At 39.7% G+C, this 24,518-nt stretch overlaps 3 protein-coding genes across 4 annotated transcripts in view; 1 reads left to right on the top strand and 2 right to left on the bottom strand.

The window, feature by feature from the left end:
* Positions 1–24,518, bottom strand: part of wasb (WASP actin nucleation promoting factor b) — a 126,467-nt gene that overhangs the window by 65,013 nt on the left and 36,936 nt on the right. The gene's annotated exons all lie outside the window — the stretch shown is intronic.
* LOC140362820 (protein phosphatase 1 regulatory subunit 3A-like) lies at positions 93–4,512 on the bottom strand. 2 transcript variants are annotated; one of them, XM_072449042.1, is made up of 5 exons: positions 3,344–4,509; positions 2,561–2,607; positions 2,374–2,459; positions 2,132–2,158; positions 1,116–1,360 (listed from the first exon to the last, which is right to left on the bottom strand). In XM_072449042.1, the coding sequence occupies exons 1-4, from the start codon at positions 4,192–4,194 to the stop codon at positions 2,132–2,134; spliced, it is 1,011 nt and encodes a 336-aa protein (XP_072305143.1). In that variant the 5' UTR covers positions 4,195–4,509; the 3' UTR covers positions 1,116–1,360. The 2 variants fall into 2 exon arrangements, with proteins under 2 accessions (XP_072305142.1, XP_072305143.1); XM_072449041.1 differs by lacking the exon at positions 2,132–2,158 and having other exon boundaries at positions 93–1,360; positions 3,344–4,512.
* Positions 4,919–14,568, top strand: tspy (testis specific protein Y-linked). The gene is made up of 8 exons (XM_072449045.1): positions 4,919–6,190; positions 6,271–6,348; positions 7,472–7,580; positions 7,697–7,851; positions 7,930–8,006; positions 11,041–11,270; positions 13,396–13,443; positions 13,516–14,568. Exons 1-8 carry the CDS (start codon positions 5,339–5,341, stop codon positions 13,545–13,547), a joined length of 1,581 nt encoding a protein of 526 aa, XP_072305146.1. The 5' UTR covers positions 4,919–5,338; the 3' UTR covers positions 13,548–14,568.

The raw sequence follows: 24,518 nt of genomic DNA on the forward strand, positions 1-24,518 counted from the left end.
TTACACACGTGCTCTTCTGCTAAGATCAGAGCTACTTTAGTTCATGATTGTGGAACTAGTTTAAATAGGAAATAAACACACAGAAAGCCCCCTTTATATTAATCCATGTAATTCATTCATCACTTCATACAGTCTCAGTCAGACAAAGAAAAGACAGAATTAGTCTAACTTTAACCTGTTGGTGAACTGTTTGTGAGGTGTCCACAGGAAGACAACACAAGGGAAGGTTGTTGTAGTGACTTGCCCTGGTTACATCTTTCATTTTAAGTAAAATTAAGGCATTTGATGCCTTCAATCTTGCATGTAAACAAAATACAATTTCCATGTAATTGTCTATAAGAGGTTGTTTTGAGATACAGAGACATAGGCTACACAAAGTTGTATGGCAAAAATGAAAAACTATTAAGGAGGATTGTGCTACAGTACAGTATATTGTAGACATTAAAATAGAACAAAAGAAACCACCTAAATCACTGTTAGCTGTTGTGCTCTGACATAAGTGTGATCACTGCGGCAAGGGGAAGAGCACTGCAATGAGCTACAATTTACAACAACAACAACAACAACAACAACAACAACCTATACAGTGTTTTGTGAGATTGTTACTAAGTAGTATTTAATAAACACAATATCTATCAAAATATTTTTCAATTGGTTAATCTTGGAATCATGACAAGGCACTTTGATGGAGGAATATGCATTCAAATCACACAAGATGCAAAATCAGAAAGAGTCCAATGACAAACAGAGCGCTGGGCTCCTGCAACACAACTGACACAGAGACGAAAGCACTCAGAAAGATGATGGATGGTCTCAGACTCCTGTGTACGTCAAGGAGATTGTATGAGAACAGATCAGGGGCTGTTCTGCAGCCCGTGGCCGTGTGGGTTTCAGCGCTTGGGCACATGACATCCACACAGTCAGAGTCCTGTTGCTCAAGGAGTGCTACAGTTTCACTTCGTGCTCCTGAGGTTTGACTCTGAGCCTCAGACCGTGGCGAGGGGTAGCTGCTGAATTGGAGGCGTTCCTCTGACAAACCAGAGACCTGAGCAGCAGACAAGACAGAAGCAGGGCTGTCCCATGTCAGTAACACATCTGCAGCCCCCTCTTCTCTGGCCTGGGAGCACACTGGACTCTGCATGGACTCTTGTGACACAGGAGGGCTGATGTCCAGCTGCTGAGAGTAATTAGTTTGTGGGAATACTTCACTGGCCTGGCGTATACTGAGTAAACATGTCTGATGAGGAATTGAGGAGGATGTACAGTGTGATTGTGCCGTTTCACAGTGAGTGGATTGTGCCCCGTCAACAGTTGGAAGTTTTCCATCGGACGGGACAGTGGGAGATGGGTGAACACCAATCTGGTTAAGTAAAAGGAAAGTGACAGCCACGGAGCATAAAAGTAAAAGGAGACATTAACACTGTGCACACAAAGAGATAAAACTATTTTGCAGTTTGCAAATGATGCTTTTCTACAAAATGGATCCCATGCAGACATAAACATAAAAATGCAAATGAAAACTGTTTTCAACCATTTGAGCACAATCTAAATATCCCACTAACTATAGTTACTTAGGGCTGTAACTAATTATTATTTCAGTAGTCAATTAGCAGTTATTTTTTGAGAATCAGAATCTAAAACAATTATTTCTATTGTATAATCTTTTCCAATGCATTTTTAAGGTGGAAATATGATGTAACTTCTACAGAATAAGATGATATAAAATAAAATGTTCCTTTAAATCCCCCTAACCACTGTCAGCATCCACCATTAATCAAAAATGAGAGACCAAAACAACCACATGCAATACACCGTGAACAGGCCTTTAAGTGACCTTAATTTGCAGCCGGGTATTTCACAGTCTTAAATCCACATGTGTTTGTACATGTGTTTTAGAGTGTTTTAGAGGATCATTAAAATAGTCAACAAGTGTTTTAGTAATGAATAAGTAATAAGTGACAATTATTCTGATTAATCGTTATGCACTTGTTCTAGTACACATTTCTGTTAGAGTTTTATTCCATGAGATTGGTTCGACTGCACACGGACAGTGACAGATGCGCACAGCGACGTGAGGTGAACGATAGAGATCACACAATGCACTGTAGAATGCTATGGAGTCAGACGTTACCTAATTTGTTGCTGAAGCTTCAATGAGCTGTGAACAAAACAAGCCAATGGTGAAAGCTGTAAAAGTTTTAGACACAATCTGCAGATGGAAGGGAAATATTAGCTTGGCTTTGGCTTTACCTGTACAACAAAGAATAACAGAAAGTATGCATGCAGCTTATTTGTTTTCTCAATATAAAAACCTTTTTAGGTAAAATTTGTCAAAGACATTTTTATGGCAAATGGTCTCGATATGGCCTTTACCTCTACGTCAAGTTCTGGCTGAAAGATAACAGGACAAATCGCTGCAGGTCGAACAAATCCAGATTCAGTGGAATCCTCTTTTTCTCCTGAAAACATGCATTTATGTTATATTTATATATTTGAGTAGTTTAAATTTAATGCCATATGTATGAATGCAAATATACATAAATTATCGCAAATACTTAACCTTCTATGTTCTTTTGGTCATCCTCCTGTTCTAAGTCCATGTCTGTCCTAAATGGTTAAAAAGCAAAATCAATTATTATAACAAATACATCAAAGGAAGTCTTTTCTTGACAACGTCCTTGTTTAGGACTTTTTAAAAAAAGACATCAAGTTGAAAACTAAGACTCGTGTGGCAATTTAATCTAACAAAGACGTTTTTAATGCCTGTAATTAAATATTTTCTTGTCATTTCGAAATGTTAAATTATTTTTATTAGACACATTTATGCTGCATATTTGTAGTTCCAGATTAAATGAACCCAGCCTTTTCTCCACAATAGGATTTCAGTTGAATGTCTATGCTTCATTTGACTAGGACTAAAGGCTAACATGTCTATCCTGCTTGTGATAAAGGTCAGAGGTGCATTTTACAGCAGGGAAAGGCCACCACTGAAAATGACTCCTGCTCTCTCCCTTTTGATCAGACTTGCACGCAGGCAGATGATTGGCACTCTAAAAGGGGCGTGTGCCCTCCAAAAGGGTCTCCTACCTAAAACAACAAAGATCATAGACATCACAGTCATAAATAACATTAAACATTACAGCCCCCTGGCCTGACCCATTTTCTTTCGTCACATAACAGCTGCTGACTTGTGACTTGGATACTTGCAGCGCTGAAAACAGTCTCCAGGCAAAAGCTCAACCTAAGCTTTGGCCACGAGACACGAGCTTTTGTGATCAGATCCTGGATAAAAGTAGTCTATATTATCTGGCAGTAACTCTAAAATGTGATTCTACTTGCATACCTGTACATTTTTGGTGGCTTCAGGATACTTCTTACATCTCTTATGTCAATGTGTTTTTCAGAGGCTTTGTCTTCATAGGACAAGAGAAGTGTCACCACATAGTTCATCTTGGAGTTATTGGCCCAGTAGTCTCCCTCAGAGGTCTCATACCGAACAACAAACTCCATGCGAGAGCCATGTGTGGTATAAGGTGCAGAAAAACACAGTTTGAAGCAGAATTTGTCAGTGTCCCCATCATGAGACCCCTGCACATACTCTGCTGGGTGGTCGTAGTAGGAGGTCCAGTTGTCCATGGTGCACCTGATGTACACTGCTTTGTTGAAGGATATGTTCAAAACTCTAATTACACCACAAAAGGCCAGGGGCTCATTTTCATCAGGTGAAATGTTCTCAACCTCCACTTTGTTGGTGCGCACCTTCTGCAGGAGGGCATTAACACTGGGCACCGTGAAATCGGGGTGCACATGATAATTTGGAGCTTGTTGTGTATGTCTATACTTTGCCTCCTCTTCCTCCCATTTACCGCTGTCCTCTTCATCTGAGTCAAAAGCTATAAATTCTTTTACATCTGTTAGATCCCCGCCTGTGGTGTCTGCAAAGGAAACTCGTTTACCGCCAGACAGGGCCAGCTGGATGCGCATGTACTCCGCTGTTTCGTCCGCGATGGACGAGCCTCTCTTGCGGGGAATCGGGGAGCACCGCGGGATAAGGCGCACGTCGGTGTCATCTTCATCATCGTCGTCCTCTTCATCTGCGTCCACTGGGCGGAATCTCTCTGATTCACTGGCAGGTTGTCCACCTCTAACGGTGGTAAATAGACTTTCTTGATTTGGTATGGTTAAAAAAGACATTTTGGTGGCAGTTTACACGTTACTGTGGCGTCTTCCGAAAAACTGACCTGCAAATGTTTAGCACAGCCTTTGCGCGTAACGGCTTGAATGTCCTTGACCAAACTTGATGTAACCGCGCGCTCTGGTGAGTGTAGCCTTTAATTCAGATTAGTTTGTACCCCGCAAATTGGCTCCAGTGGCGAAACGAGCAGCCTAATTTTAGCTGTGACCTACCAGACTTCTGTCCCACATTTGTCTTTGGTATAATCCTGTGACTCCCCTGTGCTCGGGTTGGTTCGGGCTGGAAACGACACTGGGTCCGTACTCAATGTTTCCGAGCCACATGATTTATCTGGATTAAACGGGTCGCCTACCGAAATACCACAACATTGAATTAGCAAATCTAGAATTTTCATCATACGCATAAAGTATGTTTATTAAATACATATAGGCTATGTCATATGTATGTAGGCTTCTCAGTAATATATAGTTTACAGAGGCTGGTCGTCCATGTAACAGCATTTGACAATAATATCAGGTACTTTAAGCCCAGCATATATTCAAAATATATATTTCAATTGTTGTTTTATTACATAACTCCTGCTAACAGTATTCTGATCTATTTTAGGATTATAGCGTCCTAATCTCGCGCTGCGCACAGTGCGCAGTGTGCGCTCAGTGCGCAGCGTAAACACAAGCGCGCACTGGATTGGTCCTGAGCTTTTTAGCGCGTCGTCCTTTAGCCAATCAGACGATTGTTTTTCTTTCACTTCGTTGCACGAACATTGAGCTACTGTAGCTAATACATTATTGCACAGCGTTGAAATCTCAGGACAAAGCAGCGAAAGGTTCAAACTGTACTTTTATTTCCGGACATTTGTGAGTGCAGTTATGACTGTTTTTGACTTCAGTGACACGCGCTCGCTCTGCGATACCTAAGCTATTTTAGCTCTGGTTTGTAGCATTGGGTTGCTAGTTTGTGTCATTACGCAAGGCCGCGGAGAAATGCAAGCGCTTCTTCCTGGTTAACTTTAGGGAGATTGTGTTGACGTAACATTATATTTGAGGTGGTTTTGCCGGTTTGATACAGCAAATAAGCGGCCTGTGCTGCTCCGAGTTGCAGAAAAGCTTGCAGGCTACATAGCTTGTTAGCTGAGTCGTTAGCATGAGTGAAGTGGCGGACTGCAAAGCGTCCGCAGACTCCAGGAAACGATGTCCATCACCGCGACAGGAGAGCGATGTGCTGCCGAGCAAGACCCGAAAAGCCAGTGACGAAGCGGGGGAGGCAGCCACGGAGAACGGTAAAAACAGTGACTGTAAAGGTACTCTTGAGACTTTATCTAAAGCCAAGGCTGCTGTTGTAGAGCATGCTTCTGAGGCCACGAGTTCACAGACTGTCCCTGACTTAAAGGCTGCTGCGCAGGATGACAAAAACAGTGACAAACCAGAGAGCTCAGGTGCACCAGATGAGAAGGAGAAGACTTCTACTCCTCTGCATCAGCTCGAGTCTGCAGCCATAGCCGCTGCAGAGGCCCTGGCCAGTCTCACGGGCAGAGACGAGGAGCGGAGTCAGGAAGCGGCTTGTTCTTCCGAAAAGAGCAAACATGTCAAACAGTCAAGTAAATCCAAACTGCGCGTCAGCTCCAAAACCCAGGCAGCAGCCGCAGACAGCTCCACTTCCATGCACAGCGGCGCCAAAGAGGATGCAGATGATGGAGAAGCTGAAGAAGATGAGGAATCAGTGTCTGCTTCTTCTTCCACCCCGAGCTCCTCTTTTGTGTCTGAAAATGAAGAGAATGATGACGGGGAGTGCGCTATAGTCTCAGTGAAGATGGCACCAGAGATGAGACAGTCGGTGACTCTTTTGGCTCAGGTTCAGATGAAGTTGGAGGCTTTGGAGAAGAAGAGCGCCCGGCTTCATCAGCGCTTAGACATCAAGATAAACCGCCTCAGACGTCCACATCTAGACCAGCGCAGCTCCATTGCAAAAAACATTCCCGGCTTTTGGGTCACAGCTGTATCCTTTCAGTCTCAGATGGTCACAATTGTAATGTTTTCATGGAAATGTCATCTTGTTTTCTTTGACTAATGTATCAGCTGTTGAATCACCCACATCTGTCTGCGCACATTGATGAAACGGATGAAGATGCTTTGAGCTACATGACGGACTTAGAGGTAGGACTGAGTCAATACGATACACGGCTCAAAACACCATGTCACGGCTTTGCAATGCATGCAATAGTGGATATACTGCCCATGATATTCTGCAACAAATCACCCTTTTAACATTTTAAAAACAGTATTTCTTTGTTAAATCACTACATGTACATATATTCTATGTTCTATATTCAGTTCCTTTCTTCTATATGTATTCATGGCAATAGATCACTGTAGAAGTCCACAATATTAATACATTGATATTTCCATATTCTAGCATTATTACTACTTATTAAAATAGGTGCACTATGTGATTCTTCTGGTGGAGGGTCCACCTCCTGTCTCCATGGCAATGTTATTTGCTTTTATTTTGTTCCACAGTATGACATTAATTATGTCTTGTATTTATTCATTTACAGGTGTTTGTTGAAATATATTAATTCTTAATCAGTGTGGTCTTGCCTCTCCACAGAGCTAACATGTAACGTGGCCTGGTGGTGTCCCCTGTCTGTCTCCATAGCGATGCATTTAATCCCACTATATACTGTAGAACAGGAGTCACCAACGTGGTGCCCTTTGGGCCTCTCTCAGGTGCTCGTATGGACCTGTTCTAAATGTAGAACACCGCCAAAGCTTAGTGTTTCACCAAAACACTGCTAGGCCTATTTATTTGAGATCTGGGCATGTAGAGACTGCAAAAAATGAAATTACCAGCTCCATGTCACTTTAAATTTTTTCAAAATACACCCCGTAATCACGTAGTTACAAGCTGCTAAAGACGCTGAATCAAAAGTGACGTAACGAGCACGTACAGCGAAACCTGAGAAATGGAGCTGTGTTTGGATCACAACAGCAATGTTTTAATTTTAAGACAAGCAAAACAAGCTATCTGATTCCTGATATTGTCTTGCTGCTGTTTTGTTCTTAAAACTCACTGGTTAAAAATGTGAATTAATGTTGCGGCTTCACACAAATGCACCACACATGCATTTATCAAATAACGTCTTAAATAATTTGGTTACGGTGAATGACCACACTGTAGAACATTCCAGGCAAAACAATAACAAGCAGGTGGCAGATCCTTCACCAAACTGTTACAAACTGCATGTGTAACTGCATTTTCTTCTTCTGTCTTTTCTAGATTGAAACATTCAAAAATAAGTTGGGTTATAGGATTCGATTTCACTTCAGGAGGAATCCATATTTTCAGAACAATATAATCATGAAAGAGCTTCACCTTGGAATGGGAGGTAACGTGTCGCAACTAAACAATGCTCACCCTGTAAAATGTCTTTAAACAATGTAACTCTACGTGCAGCTTTCAACGTATCCAATATAGCATTAAGTTTCCCCTTGTGTGTTTTAGGATCTCCCATGTCGTATTCTAATCCCATCCTGTGGCATCGTGGCCACAACCTGACCACCCACAGTGAACCCAAGAAAACCGGACGAGGAGTCTACCAGACGTTTTTTAACTGGTTTAGTGACCACAGCAGCCCGGCACAAGATGATGTAGCACAGGTAAGATGGACCTGCTCTGGCTTTGAATATCACATTTAATTCTGTGTAATTAAAGTATTTAATATTGTGTGTTTTTAGATTCTGAAGGATGATTTGTTCAGAGACCCGCTGAGATACTACCTCACACCGCTGTGGGAGCCCAGGGAAAATGGAAGGTACGACACGTGTTTCATCTGTGTTTGCTCATGTCACCATAAGCCTAAGAAAGTCTTAACCTAGTTTTAAAGTTGTATGACAAGTGCATATTTACAGTTCCCTGGTAGTTTTTTCCAACATTGAATTCATACCATGTTAAGATTATATTCAACACTCTCCCTTAATTTGTTGCCTTTTTCTGAATATCTCTTCATAACAAACTCATACTAAAGACAATCCTGTGTGTTACCGACTAAAACTGGGAAAACTGCTGAATGTATACCCGCACAAGGTTTGATGGTAGGCGGTGTCTTGGAAACAACAGGAGGGTGGGGGGTGAGTGTGCACATGCCCATTTTAAAAAAAGGGACTAACAGTCGCTTGAGTTCTCAAATCGGCAACAAATCCTCTTTTATTCCTTTAAATATAAGCGCAACAAATTCACTTGTGACCCGAGATAAATGCGATGTTTTTTTTTTTTGCGACAATATTTGACTACTGTACTTTTCTGGTTATACAGTGCTCCTGAATAAAAGCCGTTCCAACAAAATTTACAAAGAAGCAATAAATTGTACATACACGGACGCACCTGTCAATAAGCCACAAGTGCCCAACCTGGGCGCAGGTACCACATACTTCCATTGGAAGTATTTTATTTCTGCTCTGTAGCTTTCTCAAAACCTAAACCCATCTATGGCTTGGTTTATAATATGAGATACTTTTGAACCGGGGGTCTCTAATTTTATTACTCCTAATTTCTCAGCGAATATGAGTTGGATTGTAATAAAACCTGTCCCCTCTGTCCTCGATGACTCTGTGTGAGCGGATTTACCTGTGTCTGTGTCTTCACATCTGGTTCATCTGCTCCTGAGCTTGTACTTATCGAGTGTTACGTTGTAACATGAGATATTTACACAAATATATAGTCTATGCAGGGGTCAGGTCGGGCCACAAGCAAGTCTCATTTCACTGCGGCAGGTTCTAAACTGCTGACCGCTGTATATCGTATGTCTGTGCTCCACGTGAGTCTTTGCGTTTCGCCGCATCTAGATTCACTTCCTCATTAGACTAATTCCTCCGTGAATATGAATCTGATTGTAATAAAAGACAAGAGTTTTGAAGCTAAAAAATACAGTGACCACCACTGTTCCCTCTAAGCTGCGCGCCTGCGCAATTGCGCACTGCTCGCACATAGTGCGCGCGCATGAAAATCTATGGCGCGCAGAAAATAAGATTCAGCACAATCGGCCACCGGGGGCAATCTAGCAGGAAGCGCAAGCGTTTTACACACTGTAGAAGACTCTTGTGGACAGTAGAAGCACTGTCCAGGGGACACGCCGTGTTCTCTATATTTTTATTTTCAAAATGCTGTGTGTTTTATTACAATCAGACTCATATTCACGGAGAAATTAGTCTTATTAGTCAAGCAGCGCAGCGCAGATTTGTTCTAAAGCGCACGGACCGAGGGGTGGTGAGCACCAGTATCACGCCTGTTCAAAACCTTTCATCATAGCAAGTTACATCAAAAGACTCAAATTACAGCAGCAATTTTCATTAGTTTACTTTTATTACAAGCAATTTAGCCCACTTAAAATACAAAACTCATGTTGTTCATGAGCTGTATAGTAAATGATATACAGAGTCCTGCTTTGGCCTGGCTGTGGTCGAGTTGTGGAACAAATGAGACATATACACCTTTCAGACATAACATTTTGTTCACATTAAAACATCCATGTGCTGTAGCTTGTGATACAGTGTCAATTCCTGTAACTCTTTGTCTGTAAAATATCTGATTACAGTTTTTTTTATTAGCATTTCTTCTACCCATAAATTATCTAGTAGTAACGGCATGCAATTATTAATATCCATAAATAAAAAATCTTAATAAATGTCACTAGAATATGCACACATTTTGACTTTAATTTTAAATTTTTGCTTGTCTGTCCTTCTCGCTTCTCCAATGGTTGGACACTTTGTCCAGGTTGATGGCTTCGTCTGCTTCTTGCTTTGACTTTATGCTCATCAACTGCTCCAAAATGTGCCACTTCAAGACCATTTCTGGATGATATGATTCATCAAACTAACAGGGCTGCACCTGTCATAAACCACAGGTGCCCACGTAACATGACATATTTACACAGAAATAAACGCAGTAGTGATACGTCTTTTGAACCGGCGTTCTCGTGGGGCACCCCGCGGTCCGTGGCGCACCCGCGGTCCGTGTCCCGTGGCGCACTCGGCCGTGGCTACAGAGCCGCGGCACGGCCATATAGCCTCATTGCTAGCCCTAACCCTGACCCTAACCCGGTGCGGTCTAACCCGGCGCGGTCAAATAGCCCAGCAGTTTCGGCCGCGCGCCGCGGCTCTATAGACACTCCCGTTGCCCACAGTGGTCCTCAGTGTGTCCAGGGAGCTTGTGTGTTTGCCCAGACACGAGAAAAATTAGAGGGAACATTGGTGACCACTATCCACTGACGTCTTCTTCTACAGTGTGTCAAACGCTTGCGCTTCCTGCTAGAGTGCCCCCCGGTGGCCATTAGCCAGTAAAACTCAATAAATTAACCGTACCATTGTAATAACCACAGGGTTCAAAGCGTGGGAACAAAGTAGTGGCTTAAAGAGGAGAGTCTGAGGAGGAGAGACAGTTAAGAGAAATAATCTAAATAATACTGGAAATTCACAGAATGGAAAAGTGTGAAGGCTAACTTTAATCATATATTATAGCCTATCTATATCTAAACACGAAGCTAAATAAAACTTCCCCAAGTGAAGGGTATGTATTCTAATGGATTTTATCCTTATTTTAAAATACAACATTTCTTAATTTTTTTCTTTTTTAAATGCATGTGCTCAAAATGACCAAACAAGGTATAGAAAATATTGGCCTAATATCGGATATTGGCTCAAGCATTTCCAATAACATCGGTATCAGCCTAAAATGTTGTGCCCGGTGCACCACTATTTAACAAGCAATTTGATGTATGTATTTCATATTTTTAGTCTCTGCATTAGTGTGAGTGAGGGATGTAACCCTGGTGAATGTTGGTTCTGCAGCAGTGCCAGTGGGACCAGAGCCACTGGCAAAGGAAAGGACGACGGAGACGAGTGTGTGGTGATCTCTGACTCTGATGATGAGGCTGGAGCTGAGGGCAGTGATGCTGAAGGAGATCACAGCAGCAGAGGAGACGACCGAGAGGAGCAGGAGGAAGAGGAGGAGGAGGAGGATGTGGAAGAGGAGGAGGAAGAGCAGGAGGAACAGGAAGAGAGCATCAACCCGGGCGCAGGTACCAGTTACTTCCATCGGTGAATCTTATTTCTGCTCTGTTGCTTTCTCACTACCTCAGCCCATCTATAGCTTGGTTTATTCTGTAGAATTGAATGATGTACGTTTTTAATCAAACCTGAGACACCATTTTTAAAGTTTGATTAAACACGTACATAACACAATCAATAAGCGCTGTTAAAGCAGAACTAAGTAACATTATGACCTTATCGAGAGTCCCTGTGAGGGTTTATGATGTATTTTTGGGGCTTTGTTGCTGTTTCTTGGCGGAAAACCTGCCTTGCAACATTTGCCTTCATCGACACAAAGTCAACTCTCCTGAGAAACCCTCGCTCTTTTTGATATATTTGGCTATGTGAAATGTGTTTGCATGTGAATAAACTGTCTGACTTATTATGATAAAGAAAGAAAAAAGAAAGGTAGAAAACTTATTTTCACAAGGGAGCTGCAGGGGGCGCTCTATCGTCAGAGTTACTTAGTTCTGCGAAGTAGCTTGCTTGCTGTGCTGTGTACATGTTGTGCTGTGTCTCAATTCAGGGTCTGCGTGCTCCGAAGGACCCAGCCGACAGAGGCTTCCTCCGTCACCAAGCAACCAAGGCTCGCTGCTTATGCTAACGCCATGCAAATGACTCGCATGGACGTATTAAAAACGCACCAAGATAAAATATTCGGACTTTGAGCCCAAAAGATTATAGTTTCTCACCCAAATCTTATGTCTACAACAAAATATCATGTTCAGCTCTCGTAAAATATAACAGTTCCCAATGTTCCTGTGATAACGCTCAAATCCTCTGGAAGTTTCAACAAGTAATGAAATATGCCGTCTTAATTTCAGAATGGGATTTTATGATGACAAGGGAATACTTGAAAGGTATATTTTTCTGGAGAAAATATTATTTAATAATCAGATTAGATGTCTTTGCATGAAGCCATAATTAAGACAAAACTTATTTGCTCCCACCCAGATTTATTAGCTTAAGTGGTGCTTTTAAATGAATGTGTTACAGAAAACACATTCAAATAAATTAAAATGAGCTGCAGAGCTGCCTGGTGGTGGAGTGGTTAGGGCACATCACATGTATGTCACGCTCAGAGTTGGGATTCAAACTCAGTGTTGTGAGTTTGTTATCCCAACTGTGATCGTTTACTGCATGTCCTCCTTTCTCTCTCATCCCCATTTCACACTGTCCTTTCTTGTCTAATAAAGCAACACAATCTTTAAAATATAAAATAAATAAATAATAAACAACAATGTAGAGTTAAACCAAACTTCTTTTACAGTTTTGGGAGTGTTATGCCCTTATTTTATGACAACACTCTAAAGCGTGTACTTGCATGTTTTCTCCACTGCCGAGAGGCGCTGTTTCACTCCGCCTGGTTTAAAAACATCTGACTAGCGCCGCGCAGTGCATTATGGGATATATAAGGGTGCTCGGGCATGGCCTTTGTTCACGGCCGATCTCCATGGAAAAGCAGGCCACATTTGTCGGCCGCATTCGTGGGCTGCATGAAATGGGACAGTCTTGTCGCGTAGGAAGTGACATAAGCGGCCTTCAAATGTATCCTTCAGAGCGTGCAGACCCGAGAGACACACACTTTGCACTCGGACGTGCTGAGTAGTTGTTCTACAAAACTATGGACAACTGAGTCAAAATGGCTTGGAACTGCTAATGCTCAGCACAGAAATGTCTGCTCACACGCCTAATGCGATTGTTAATTGTAAATTAATTAAAGAAAATTAAATAGTTAGGATTCCCACGATGCAGCTGCTCCTGATTAACTCCACTGGACCGTTTGTGTCTAATGGCTCTAATCACAAATGTGCCTTTGGAGGCAGCACAATTCATGGCTTTAGAGGATTTTTCACCAGTGAAAATATAAACATTTTTAAAATGATTGTTATTGTGTAATTACTTAAAAAAACATGAAATGGGTCTTATTCAGTGGACAGGATTTAAGGAGCTGTGGTTTTCTGGAAGCATATTTAGATGAATGAAACGTGGACCCAAATTACTTCTAATTATGTGAATTATTAGTCAATCTAAAATGTTTATCTTGGTATACTTTTGGTTTTGTTATTTAAATGTGCACAAAATCAAGTCATCTAATGAACAAATGTCCCGTAGATGAGAGTCTGGCGGAGGAGGAAGACCCTGGAGAAATAGTTATTGATGGTAAGACGGGATAAAAAGACTAAAATGCTTGTGTGTGTTCCTGTTTCTAAATGTCCTTTGTGTCATTTCCAGGCTCTGATGAGTCAGATCAGGAAGAATCTTAAAAGGAAAACCTCCGTAAGTGATTAGGAGGCATCTCTGAGGGACCAGAAGAACTATGTAAGGAAATAATATGCACAAAATATTTTTTTCTACTTTGAAATTTACATTTAAAATCAGGTTTGCTAAAAAGACAAGCCACGTGTTGTATTTCCCCTATATTTTATACATTCTTAACATTTTGATAAATTATTTTATTATAATGAGACATGGTTCACATTACATAGACAATTTATTGTTTCGCAAGTTTAGCAAAAAAGCCTGAATTGTCACAACTTGTTTGGTAACATCCATTAGAAGATTTTAATCAAGCCAACCTATTCTTATTTAAGCTCGACAGAGTGTTGCTGTCATAAATCAAGGTGCACTGAGTGAGTACCAACCAAATTTGTTCTCAGGGATAATAATGTTTCACTGAGCTTTTTAAAGACTTGTTGTTTTTCTTTGTATTTTGCGAAGTGAAGTCTACTGTAGTAAATAAACACGGACTTGCTTTATCATGTAACACATTTTAAAACCTCACCCTGTTTCTATCCAAACAGTTTATGCTGTTAAATTAATTGTTCACTAGTGTCTTTTTCCCTTATGTGGAATTTTACATTGTTTGGTTTAAAGTTTGTGTTTTTTTTATAATTTAATTTTGTGTGTGAATAGAAATTTATTTTTGTGAATAGACCTGATTTGCCATGCAGTGTGTCATGGAGTAAAATAATTCACCGTCACAAATCTACCAATATACATTTCAAATACAGGGAGTGCACTGTATATTAATAAATTAATTGTATTTCTTCTCAGTGGTTAGTTAGGGTTCACTATACACATTTTCTGGGTAAAGACATAGCTAATCCACACAACCTTTTAACAGTCTTTTTTCCACGAACCTGATTTGGAAAGTATATTTTGTGTGTTGTATTTTCTAGAAAACTGTAGTGAAATACATTTTGTTGCTTTGACATATTTTTAGGATACATGTTTCACCTTTCGACTGATAATAATAATAATAAATTGGCCAGTTGTTTGACATAATTCCTGAGTGTTATGTTTTGTTTTAACACAAAGGTACTATTAACCATTTTAAATCCTTGTCATTTTAGTCTGAGCTGGAACTGTGTGAGCTCGTTTCTTTCAGAGGTTATTGCTCTATAAAAAACATTTGTCTTGTGCTTTTACATGTGGTCCTGTTTTTTATATTTTATTTTTTGTAGTGCTAAATTGTTTTTATGAGTGCCACGGCCCACTTTGGCCAGCTCACCTTTGAAGAAGAAAATTAAATCTTATTGTTTTTTTTTATCTGGTTAAATTAAGGTTAATACATAAATAAAACTTCAAAGTATTTTATTTACAAAAAAAGACACTAAAACATTGTAAATGTCCTTATATTCTGTAAGTGTAGATCACATTTGATTATCAGCAGGGCTAAAGATTTACTATTGTACTTCCCTGCAGATGTTATTGCTTTGCCTTGAATTTTCCACAGTGTGACTTCCACATTCTATCTCTGTGGAAATTAAGCCGGTGACTCCACCAGTTCATTACTAGTTAGATCTGTGGTGCGGCGAGCATGTTCGTGAATGTTTTTAACAATTAAAACTAATAAATGTAAGTTAATTTTATTGTCACACAGTTGAGTGAAACATTCATGAAAAAGCGATCACCTCCACAGCCAGAAAGGTTACAAAGTGCTCTTTTAAAGTGAATGTTTTGGGTTTATTTTGTGAAGCGCCTTCTCTTTTAGCTGCCAAGTTTAGTTTAACCAGAAGAGGGCAGTGTTTCCCATGTAATCTTCGTGTATTGTGCTTCTTAATCTCCCTTGAAACAAAAGCACTTAGACACCAGGTTAGACTTTAGGATAAAACTCTGCATGAACCTGTGACTTGCTGACATAAGGTTATACTCTGCTCCACTCCAGGAACTGACAGTGTAAAAACAACAAAAGAAACCCAGACTAGTGAGATCCAGCTGCTGCTTAATGGCTCTGCTCTTTGATATGACAGAGGGTGTGATATTACTGACATTTGGGGATGTAGCAGCAAACTGCCCGGGGTAAGACATTTTTGGACAGGCCCAGACAAAGGAACAGCGGCAGTGTTGCAACGGTACACTTAAACCTTTGATTCCACTTTTAATGCACAGCTATAAATATTCCACAAAGGCAAAAACCTCCTGCTGCAGCGCCCCGGGCATTCAGGCAGGCGAGGATGGACACACTATTAATACTGATGACGGAAGCACGTTATTCTGTAGCTTCTGAAGGGATCCCGTGTCCGATGTGATGTCTTTTACCGCATGCAAAACACCTCCAACTTGCATTAATAACTGTCTGCATTCGTACAATATCGATAGGGGACAAACTAAGCACAGATTGCCCTCACACGGCTGTGTTATGCACGCCGCGTTGTCTGTGGAGCCTTTGTTATGTGTGGAGTGGCAAAGGCCTAAATGGATTCTCCTGTGTAAACCCCACTCCCTTTAAATGAGCTTGTGTTGCTACTGTACACAAATCATCTTGTCAGGCTGCGTTCTTCTCTCACATTTTGACAAAGAAGGCCTCTGCGAGCTGAGACTCACTGCTGCTGTTTGAAGTGAAATCAAACTGCTCGATCCTCATCTAGAGCCACTGATGTCAAGGCCAGTATTTGCTCCACTGGGTGTGCATGATGCAGGTGTGTGAACTACCTTTAGAATTCACTTGTTGCCTCATGTTTGGAAGTATTCATAATAATACGGGCTTTCCGAGCTACATCTGGTGGTAAACTACGACCAACTAGATACTAATCAATGCTTAAACTCTATTGAAACGAGACATTCAACTCAGAATAAAGGACTTTTATTGAATAGTCTGAATGGTCTCGATCTATATCATGGTAAGTGGTAGAAAAGGCTTCAAAAATAGTTTCTGGACACTGTTTTAAACCTTTTCTACCATGGATCTTTCCTGGAACGAATGAGGATTGCACCATCTACATCACATGGTAAAGAAACTATATCATTTTGCAGAGAAAACTACATTCTAACGTCCAAGTGGGAGTGTCAGGTGTTAAGTTAGTGTAGGCAATAGAAATCCACAGCTTCTCTTGGGTAGATTGAAGTGAGGTTGACCCGTCGAACACCACTAATCACTCACAGTGTCTTGCCCGAGGACACAACTGCACCATGCGCTGGTTGGATTATACCACCGACTTTTGGGTTGTAGCTCAAACCACGGAGCCACTGCCACTCCTGACAACAAAAGGAAGAACAAAACTAGGTATTAGAGCTACAGAATATATCACATTTGAATCAAAATTAATCATTATGTTGGCAAAATCTCAAATCGCAAATGGCTGCAATTATTTAGAACAGAATGTACTTTTCAAATAACAAAATATCCTGTTGTATCTGTACTTTCGACTTCTACAAACGTGTTCTGAAATTCATAACCTGTGTTAGTTTATCAGTGCCGGCTCCTCTGGGCATCGAATTTGAGACAATATTGTGACATATATGTTATGAAAAGAGCTGATCAAAAATTCAAATGAAAAAGTTACATTGTAAACTGTCAAATATTGGAGGTAAGGTGATATTTCTGAACGTTTGCGATTGATTTGACAGACATTTCCCATTTCTCTCTTTGTCAACCCTCAACTAACACGTTTAAAGACAAGTTTCAACACATTTCTGTTGGATTGACATAATATCGTATAAATATGGTTCATATGTATCAGGATACCTCAAAATTCCGAGATTTTTGTCAATATCGCAATTCAATTTTCTCTTAAAATCATGCACCACTACGAGGCATCGACAAAATACTATGCTTCTTTCCAAAACAAGTGCGTGTAGTGTATGTGTCGGCCTGTGTGTCGGCTAATCAAGATGAAGCGCGGTGTTCACCAAAGGAGGCGCAGAGGAGACGGGAGCGCCCGGGCCCTGACACATACACAAACAGCAGATGGATGACTCTTATCGGGACATCACGGGGCGCACACTCACGCCTCTGCCCCGCTACACGGAGCCATGATCACACCCGACAGACGCCTCCATCACAGCACACATGCACCGGAACGCATGCCACGGAGAAAGAAATGCAGGGAATGAGGAATAATAGGGACATTTCTAGTCGAATCGATGTCATTTTCACATTTCGCAGCTTAAATAAAAGGTTTGTTCGATGGCGCTTGCTCTGGAATGTTCCGCGGTATGGCATTATGAACATCTCCATGGGGATGAGCAGTCACCAGAGTTACAGGTCAGATCTGTGGGGAGACGGCCGCGCTCTCAGTAACAACACATGTTTTTTCTGAGCGATAATAGCAACAACAACACCACACGCTGAAATAAATGCTATTGATGTGTTAAATGCTGTGCTGTGGAATATTCTAGGCCACAGAAAATGGTGACAAAAATTAATAACTCTTTTGGAGTATCTCGAAAACGTTGTTCAGATGTTTTTTTTAACAATGCATCAGTATTGTGCTAAAATGTGTCTGTAAATGTCTGTGTCGAGGTTCAAGTCCAGCACAAAACATGAATAAACCGTAAGATTAACCACCAAAAGGGCAGAAATATCACTTAATACCGTTGTTTGGGAGATGTAAGACCAGATCATTTTAAATATCAATATTCTACTTATGCAGCTCTCCAACACAACAATTTGTCTTACAACGTTGTAAGAGTTCTGGACCTGAGAAGTTTTATTTCATACTATTTAAGATAAACCAGGACAGAACCAAGTCTAAACCAGGCTTCATTAGGGGACTGAACTGGGTCAAAAGCTTTCAAAATCTGAAAAAAATAAAAGTCTTATTGCCATTGAACAACATGCACAAACTTGGGCTTCGTCGAGAGGTGTCACAATAAACAATAAAAGTGACTGAATATACCGTATTATATATATATGTATATAGTCCGCCTTGTATATGAAAAATGATAAAAATGAAAATAGACCATGTGTATGCTTTATTGTTTTAACTTGTTTTAACTGTAACTTGCTTGTTGTTTTTAGCCTCTGTTAGCACTTTGAGGTTCCATTGGACTGTAAAGTGCATTACAAATAAAATGTATTATTATTATTATTATTATTATTATTACCATTCATTGACAGTGCGCCTTATAATCCAGTGCGCCTTATAGTGCAGAAAATACGGTAAATACAAAATACTAATAATGCAAAACGACCAGAACTAAACCAGGTCTTAACTAGGACTAAACCAGGACCAACACAATGCAATCCTTTACTGCAGATAGCCCACGGATGAGTCTCAAATGTCACGTACTATCTCATCTTACAGTTAACGTGAAATTGCCTAAACTTGATCCCTGATTCATTCCCATTTGATGCCCGTTATTATAATTCCTCATTCTCCGCGGTCACACCAGACAGACGAAGAGGCCGACCCCCACACATCACATCGCACCTACACACCAGCGTCCGACAGCCAGCAGATTGCAGAGTTTACCCTTGTGTGTGTGTGTGTGTGTGTGTGTGAAATTGAAATTCACCTGAGGCCCAGTGTCTTCAAGGCAGTGTGCGCAGACAGATAAGAAAAATCAATGTTTTTTTAATCTTAATTGAAAGAGCAAAGAAGAAGCTGCCACGCACTTGTTGTTAGCATGTGTCAAAGCGGATGAATTTATTTGTTAAACTGTGAACATCTGTAAAGTCTGGAGTATCATAGCACAAAGGCTGAAGCGTATGTCACGGGAAAAGAAAAATACCGGTATGTTATGTTGATCTAATTAAAAAGCGAATATGTCATTATGTTAAAGTGACATAAAATCAAGGCAAAATGTGGTTGAATTCTGTGTTTTAAATTTTTCTACAAGTAATTCATCTTTCTTTGACTCCGGGATCAGTCAGACATCTAAATGAAAGAACGTGACACAAAAGGTTCATTTCAAAGCGCACAGTGCAGCTTCTCAGATTGAAAACCAGATTCACATCATTCCTTCGAATATCTGAACTGTAACATGCCTTTTATCTCTAATCTTTGTTTGTGAATGTTCGGACGAAAGTGAGACAACACTTTGCTACTTTTAAACCAGATCTAGATGAACAACTCAAGCCTTTTTATTTTTTTGTGATGCAATTATAATATGTCCTTGTATGTGTGAATGTTCTTACCGTATCTAAGTGTTTTTAATCTTTAATATAGTGTTCTTTTTTTGTTTGTGTGTTAATTTGTAAATGACAAATAAACCTAAATCTGAAATCTAATCCGACTCAGATGTATCACTGGAAAAAATACAATCTTAAATATGACAATAACCTATTAAAGATTATTCAATTAAGTAGGATGTATCTCGATTTGAGTATAATTTGACTGTTAAACTTTTAATACAATTTACCAATGAAACAAGTAAGTTTTGTTCTAATTTCAAGTTTAAATGCATCTCTGTTTCTTATTTTAGTAAAACAAGATATGTTATACTTATATGTTATACAACTATATATGTTATGTTATGTTATACTATATATGTTATACTTGTTCCATCGTATTTGAAGACAGGCCATATATAAATAAAACAAGATAAATATAGTTTATTTCAGCTACATATTAACTTGATATCTTAATTCAAATGCTATTTTTGTCCAGTTAAAGATGATATAAAATTAATTCTTACAAAGCCTATGTTTGACAAGTGGAATAATTCACTTATTTTTCTTTAGAGAGATATCAAACTTAACTGACCCTGTGAGCATTTGCCAATTTGGAGAGATCTTGACAGTTTGAACCTGTTTAAAGCAATATACATCTACTTCAGCTCTCAAATGAAAAGAAAAAAGTGAAACAAATGTGAGACACGTTGATGTTTTTAATGCTCACACTTACATTTGTGCAACATTAAACACTGCCCTTGTACTGGTCTGCGTCTCTTCTTCCGGCGTGTGTTCTTTGGCCCCGCTCCTCCTGGGCAGCTGTTGAATCTCCCACATTTCATAGTGGGGCCAGTGCCAGGCTCGTCCTGGAGGCAGATGGTCCCTCGGTGGTCTCAACACGTGGCGCACTGGAGCAAAAGCAGAGACATACAGCAATCTTCATCGAAATCCTGCGAAACACATATACGTGTTTACTTTAAGAGTGTCATTACTCACAAATAGAATTACTCAAGTACCAAGAGTAAAAGTACAACGTTAAGTCGACTGAATCATTTTTTTAATTGAAAGGTGCTCGTTGTATCTATGAACGTGTTGGTTTGGATTGACTCTTGTGGGTGGAGAAGCCAAAAAGTGAACTGAAGTAAGAGTAAAATCACATCGAAATAATACTTGTATACAAAGGAGTGTCCAGGAAAGTACTCAAGTAAAGAGTAACTGAGGCATTTAAGATCCGTCCTAACTTCGAATGCTTTTAAATCTGTCCTAAAAACATTTTATGTCCATCCAAATACAAATTGTTGAATCCACTACTACACACTTAAAAAAAATAAATATCTTGCATAGTGAACGGTCCGTGCACAAAGTATAAATATTTTTTTGCTTGTTAAAGTTGAGAATGGAAGTACTCGTCGTTTTGAACTGTATATTTGTCTTTTATGAAGCACTTTGAGATGCCTGTTCATGTATTTATAATTCCAAGTTATTGCAATTGAAGGGACAAAACTATGGTAACAATGTAAAAAAAAAAAATACTCAAGTAGGAGTAAAAGTATGTTATCTGAAAATGAAAAAGTGACTCAAGTACATGTAAAAAGCCTGACAACCCATCTCTGTCCACAATAAACTCATCAAATAACACCTTATAAACAGCTCATCATAAGAATACATGTTTATTTTTTGTAATAAAACACAATAAAAGCAAGATAGATACAGTACGTAAAGTAATGTCATACTGTGGAATACAAACATAAAGTCATTTCGTCTTATGAGTATGAAAAATATGAAGTAAGCGTGTACAAAAGCTGAATAAATGTAACTGCCCATCCCTCGTCTGAAGTATGCGCCCACATTTGATTTCCTTGCACGGACGGACAGGCTGCGACTGGAATGCAGGCCACGTCTTGGCCCCAGACTCAGATGCTGCTCTCTTTGATAGTCATCGGCGTGTGAAGTCGGTGAATGTCACACCTCACCTGTTCCTTATCTCGCTGTTTTGTGTTGTTTACATTCCTGGAAGCTTTTGGTGCAATAATTAGGGACCGGGCACGTCACTATGTCAAATGTCAGTGCAATTATTGTGAGAAGAAGCATTAGGGTTTTTTTATGGTTGTCATGATTACCGCCATGAGCAAATATAGAACAGTCTAATTTACTTTCAGTCACAACATTTTCAAAAACTTAACTTTTTCTTCTCCTTGGTGGGATAAAATGCACTGCACAGAATTGACACCTGCATAATCCAAAGGAAATAGACAGTTTAAAACATTCTCCATTTACACTTTTTTTTTTCTTTCAGTAAAACCATCCAAAATGCTTTTCTTTAATTTTACATTTTGGCTAAAAAGTTACGTACTGTGCCTTTAAATGTACGCAACATGAAGATGCTTTAGTCCACATTATGGCATTAGACATATCTATCTGCCGTTTTTAATTGCAGATGTTTTAACGGGAAAAAAGCTCTTTAAAAACATTCTTTTCAACAGATACGACCTGTAACAATCTGCCCACCACCAGAAAAGTTACACAGTGCACCTTTAACACGAGTCATGTAAGCTTGGTCAAATATTACATCAGTCAAAACAGCACAAATAAAAGAATAAATGAAAAAGTGGCATGATTATTTCATCCCTTTCATTGTGGCTGATGTAATGTGGATAAATGAGAATATTTGCTTGGAGAGTGCGTGGAGCCTAAAGTAAAGTAAGTGAAATACACAGTTATAAACGTACTCTACAATTCAAACTCATGAGAAACATTTCCACTCAAAGAAACGGGAAAAGACAGGAAAAAACACTTCATATGAATAATCTCGGTCACTCGTTAACACAAGAATCATAATTGTAATTTGATAAGTTGCACAGCCCTTCCAGGCATGCAAACAGGATGGATTAGGATATGTGTATGTTCATTAGTATTATAGTATACATAGAATAACAATTAAACCACAAATCAGTTTCTAAAAGTCGTACAATCACACTTCTATGACCACAAAATTAATTGCAATATCGATTGATCCTGGGATTCTTCACACAGACCTTGAAAAGTATTGACAATATAATTTTTTCTATTTGCTTTCCGCCTCCTCTAATTTCCTCTCAGGGTCGTGCCGTATTTGAACTTGTTAAAATGCTCAGCGCGTTCACTTCATCAGCATGAGCCAGGCCATCATTGACTGAAATAATGGCTTGTTTTTTCCCTGGAGTCGTCAATACTCCTACAACTGTATTGATTGATGTGGTCGGGAGGCTCCGCGATGCACAAAGATAAAGCACAGGTCTAACCCACCTATCCATTAGGCCGGGACATCCTACTGTCAGGGCTCGCCACTGTTTATTTTCTACTCCGCCCAATCTGTCTCCGAGTTACGAAAATCCATTTATCACGTCGGGCCTTTTCTGCGACTGCTTCCTGTCATTGGCCTCACGTAGACAGAGGAAAAATGCTACGTCCTCTGGGATTAAATCTCTCTAGCAAGTCGAGGCAGTGCTGCTGGAGGAGCGTGCTGGTGCAAATACTGCCTACGAGAGACGTGGATATGGTTTTTATAGAAGATATGCAAATGAGCTTTATGAGCAGGTCCCTTGAGAAAAAAAACACAACAGCAAATAGTCAAATTAATACTTCCATTGTTATTTTGGAGATATGCAAAAGTATATCGTCTATAAATGTGTAATAAGTGTAATAAAACCATAATGTGCTTTGTGATAATTCTGCCATTTTGTGTTTAATTTGACTCTTTAATGACTTTAATGACTTTAAATGAAATTACTTTAATTTGTGTGTGAGACTAGAATCAAGACTTTCAGAGACTAGCACAACTCTGATGCATTAAAGTATCATCTGTCGGTCATCGTCATTGAAATAGTGTGGTTTATTTTAGGGCTTAAACAGGTTTATTGATCAATCACAAGTAAAAGATTATTGAAATAATTGTTAACTCATTTAGTAACTGAATAATAGTTTTTTTTGAATACACAAACTCCAACACACATGCTGACTGAAGAGGTTTTTGACTAAAACAGCTATTACCCCCAAACCACACAAGAAAGCTGTAAAATGTGTGTTTTAATGAAAAAAGTAGCTTCACTTTGGTCAAATTTGGTTTAAATGACATATTCATATCTAATCTAAACCATCTAAATTGGTTAATTGACAGAATAACGGCTGGACTAATCGATAATAACAGTAGATTGTTAAAAGGTCAGACATTTGTTGGCATAACACCAACAGTATTGAGATTTTGATAAAACTATTGATTAAAGTAATATCAATATCAATCGCCTCTAAACTGTAAATGATGTCACGATGGTCAAACCTTTGTCTTACCATAAATACACTTATAAATTACCAAAAAAACTACAGTCAAATTTTGTATTCACTTTGATGAATTAAACAAGTTACCAATACCTTCCTGACCAGCTTTACTAATATTGTGTTTAAAAATGTGTGGAAGTGGTTTATGTATTAGAGCATATGTTTCTTTTTTGTATATATACATATTCAAGATGAGGTGCAGAGGGCAGTCCACATGTATCAATTATATGTCATTATCATCCAGAAATATCCCAAAGAAAATCTGCTACTGTTGAACCTGACCATTTAAATGACCCACGCGGTTCATCACGTCACTACGGTCAAACTCAGCGTGTGTGGCAGACGGTAAAAAGGTGCATGACGGTAAAAGGTGCTTCTGTGTTAACATACGAGCGTCATCGGCCAAAGTGAAGAGGAAACCTGAACTTAGGACAGGCCGTTTGACTCACTTCCTCCATGGAAACAGCTCCTGCCGAGCGCCAAACACAATAACACGACCTCCTGGACACAACTCCTCATGTCGCTCCAAGACTGGCTGATGCCCAACTGCAGATAAAGAAAGAGATCCATCCGCAGTGATTAA

This window comes from Eucyclogobius newberryi, unplaced genomic scaffold, assembly GCF_026437365.1.
Source record: "Eucyclogobius newberryi isolate DKJ021-1_F unplaced genomic scaffold, fEucNew1.0.hap1 SCAF_17, whole genome shotgun sequence".
NCBI lineage: Eukaryota > Metazoa > Chordata > Actinopteri > Gobiiformes > Gobiidae > Eucyclogobius > Eucyclogobius newberryi.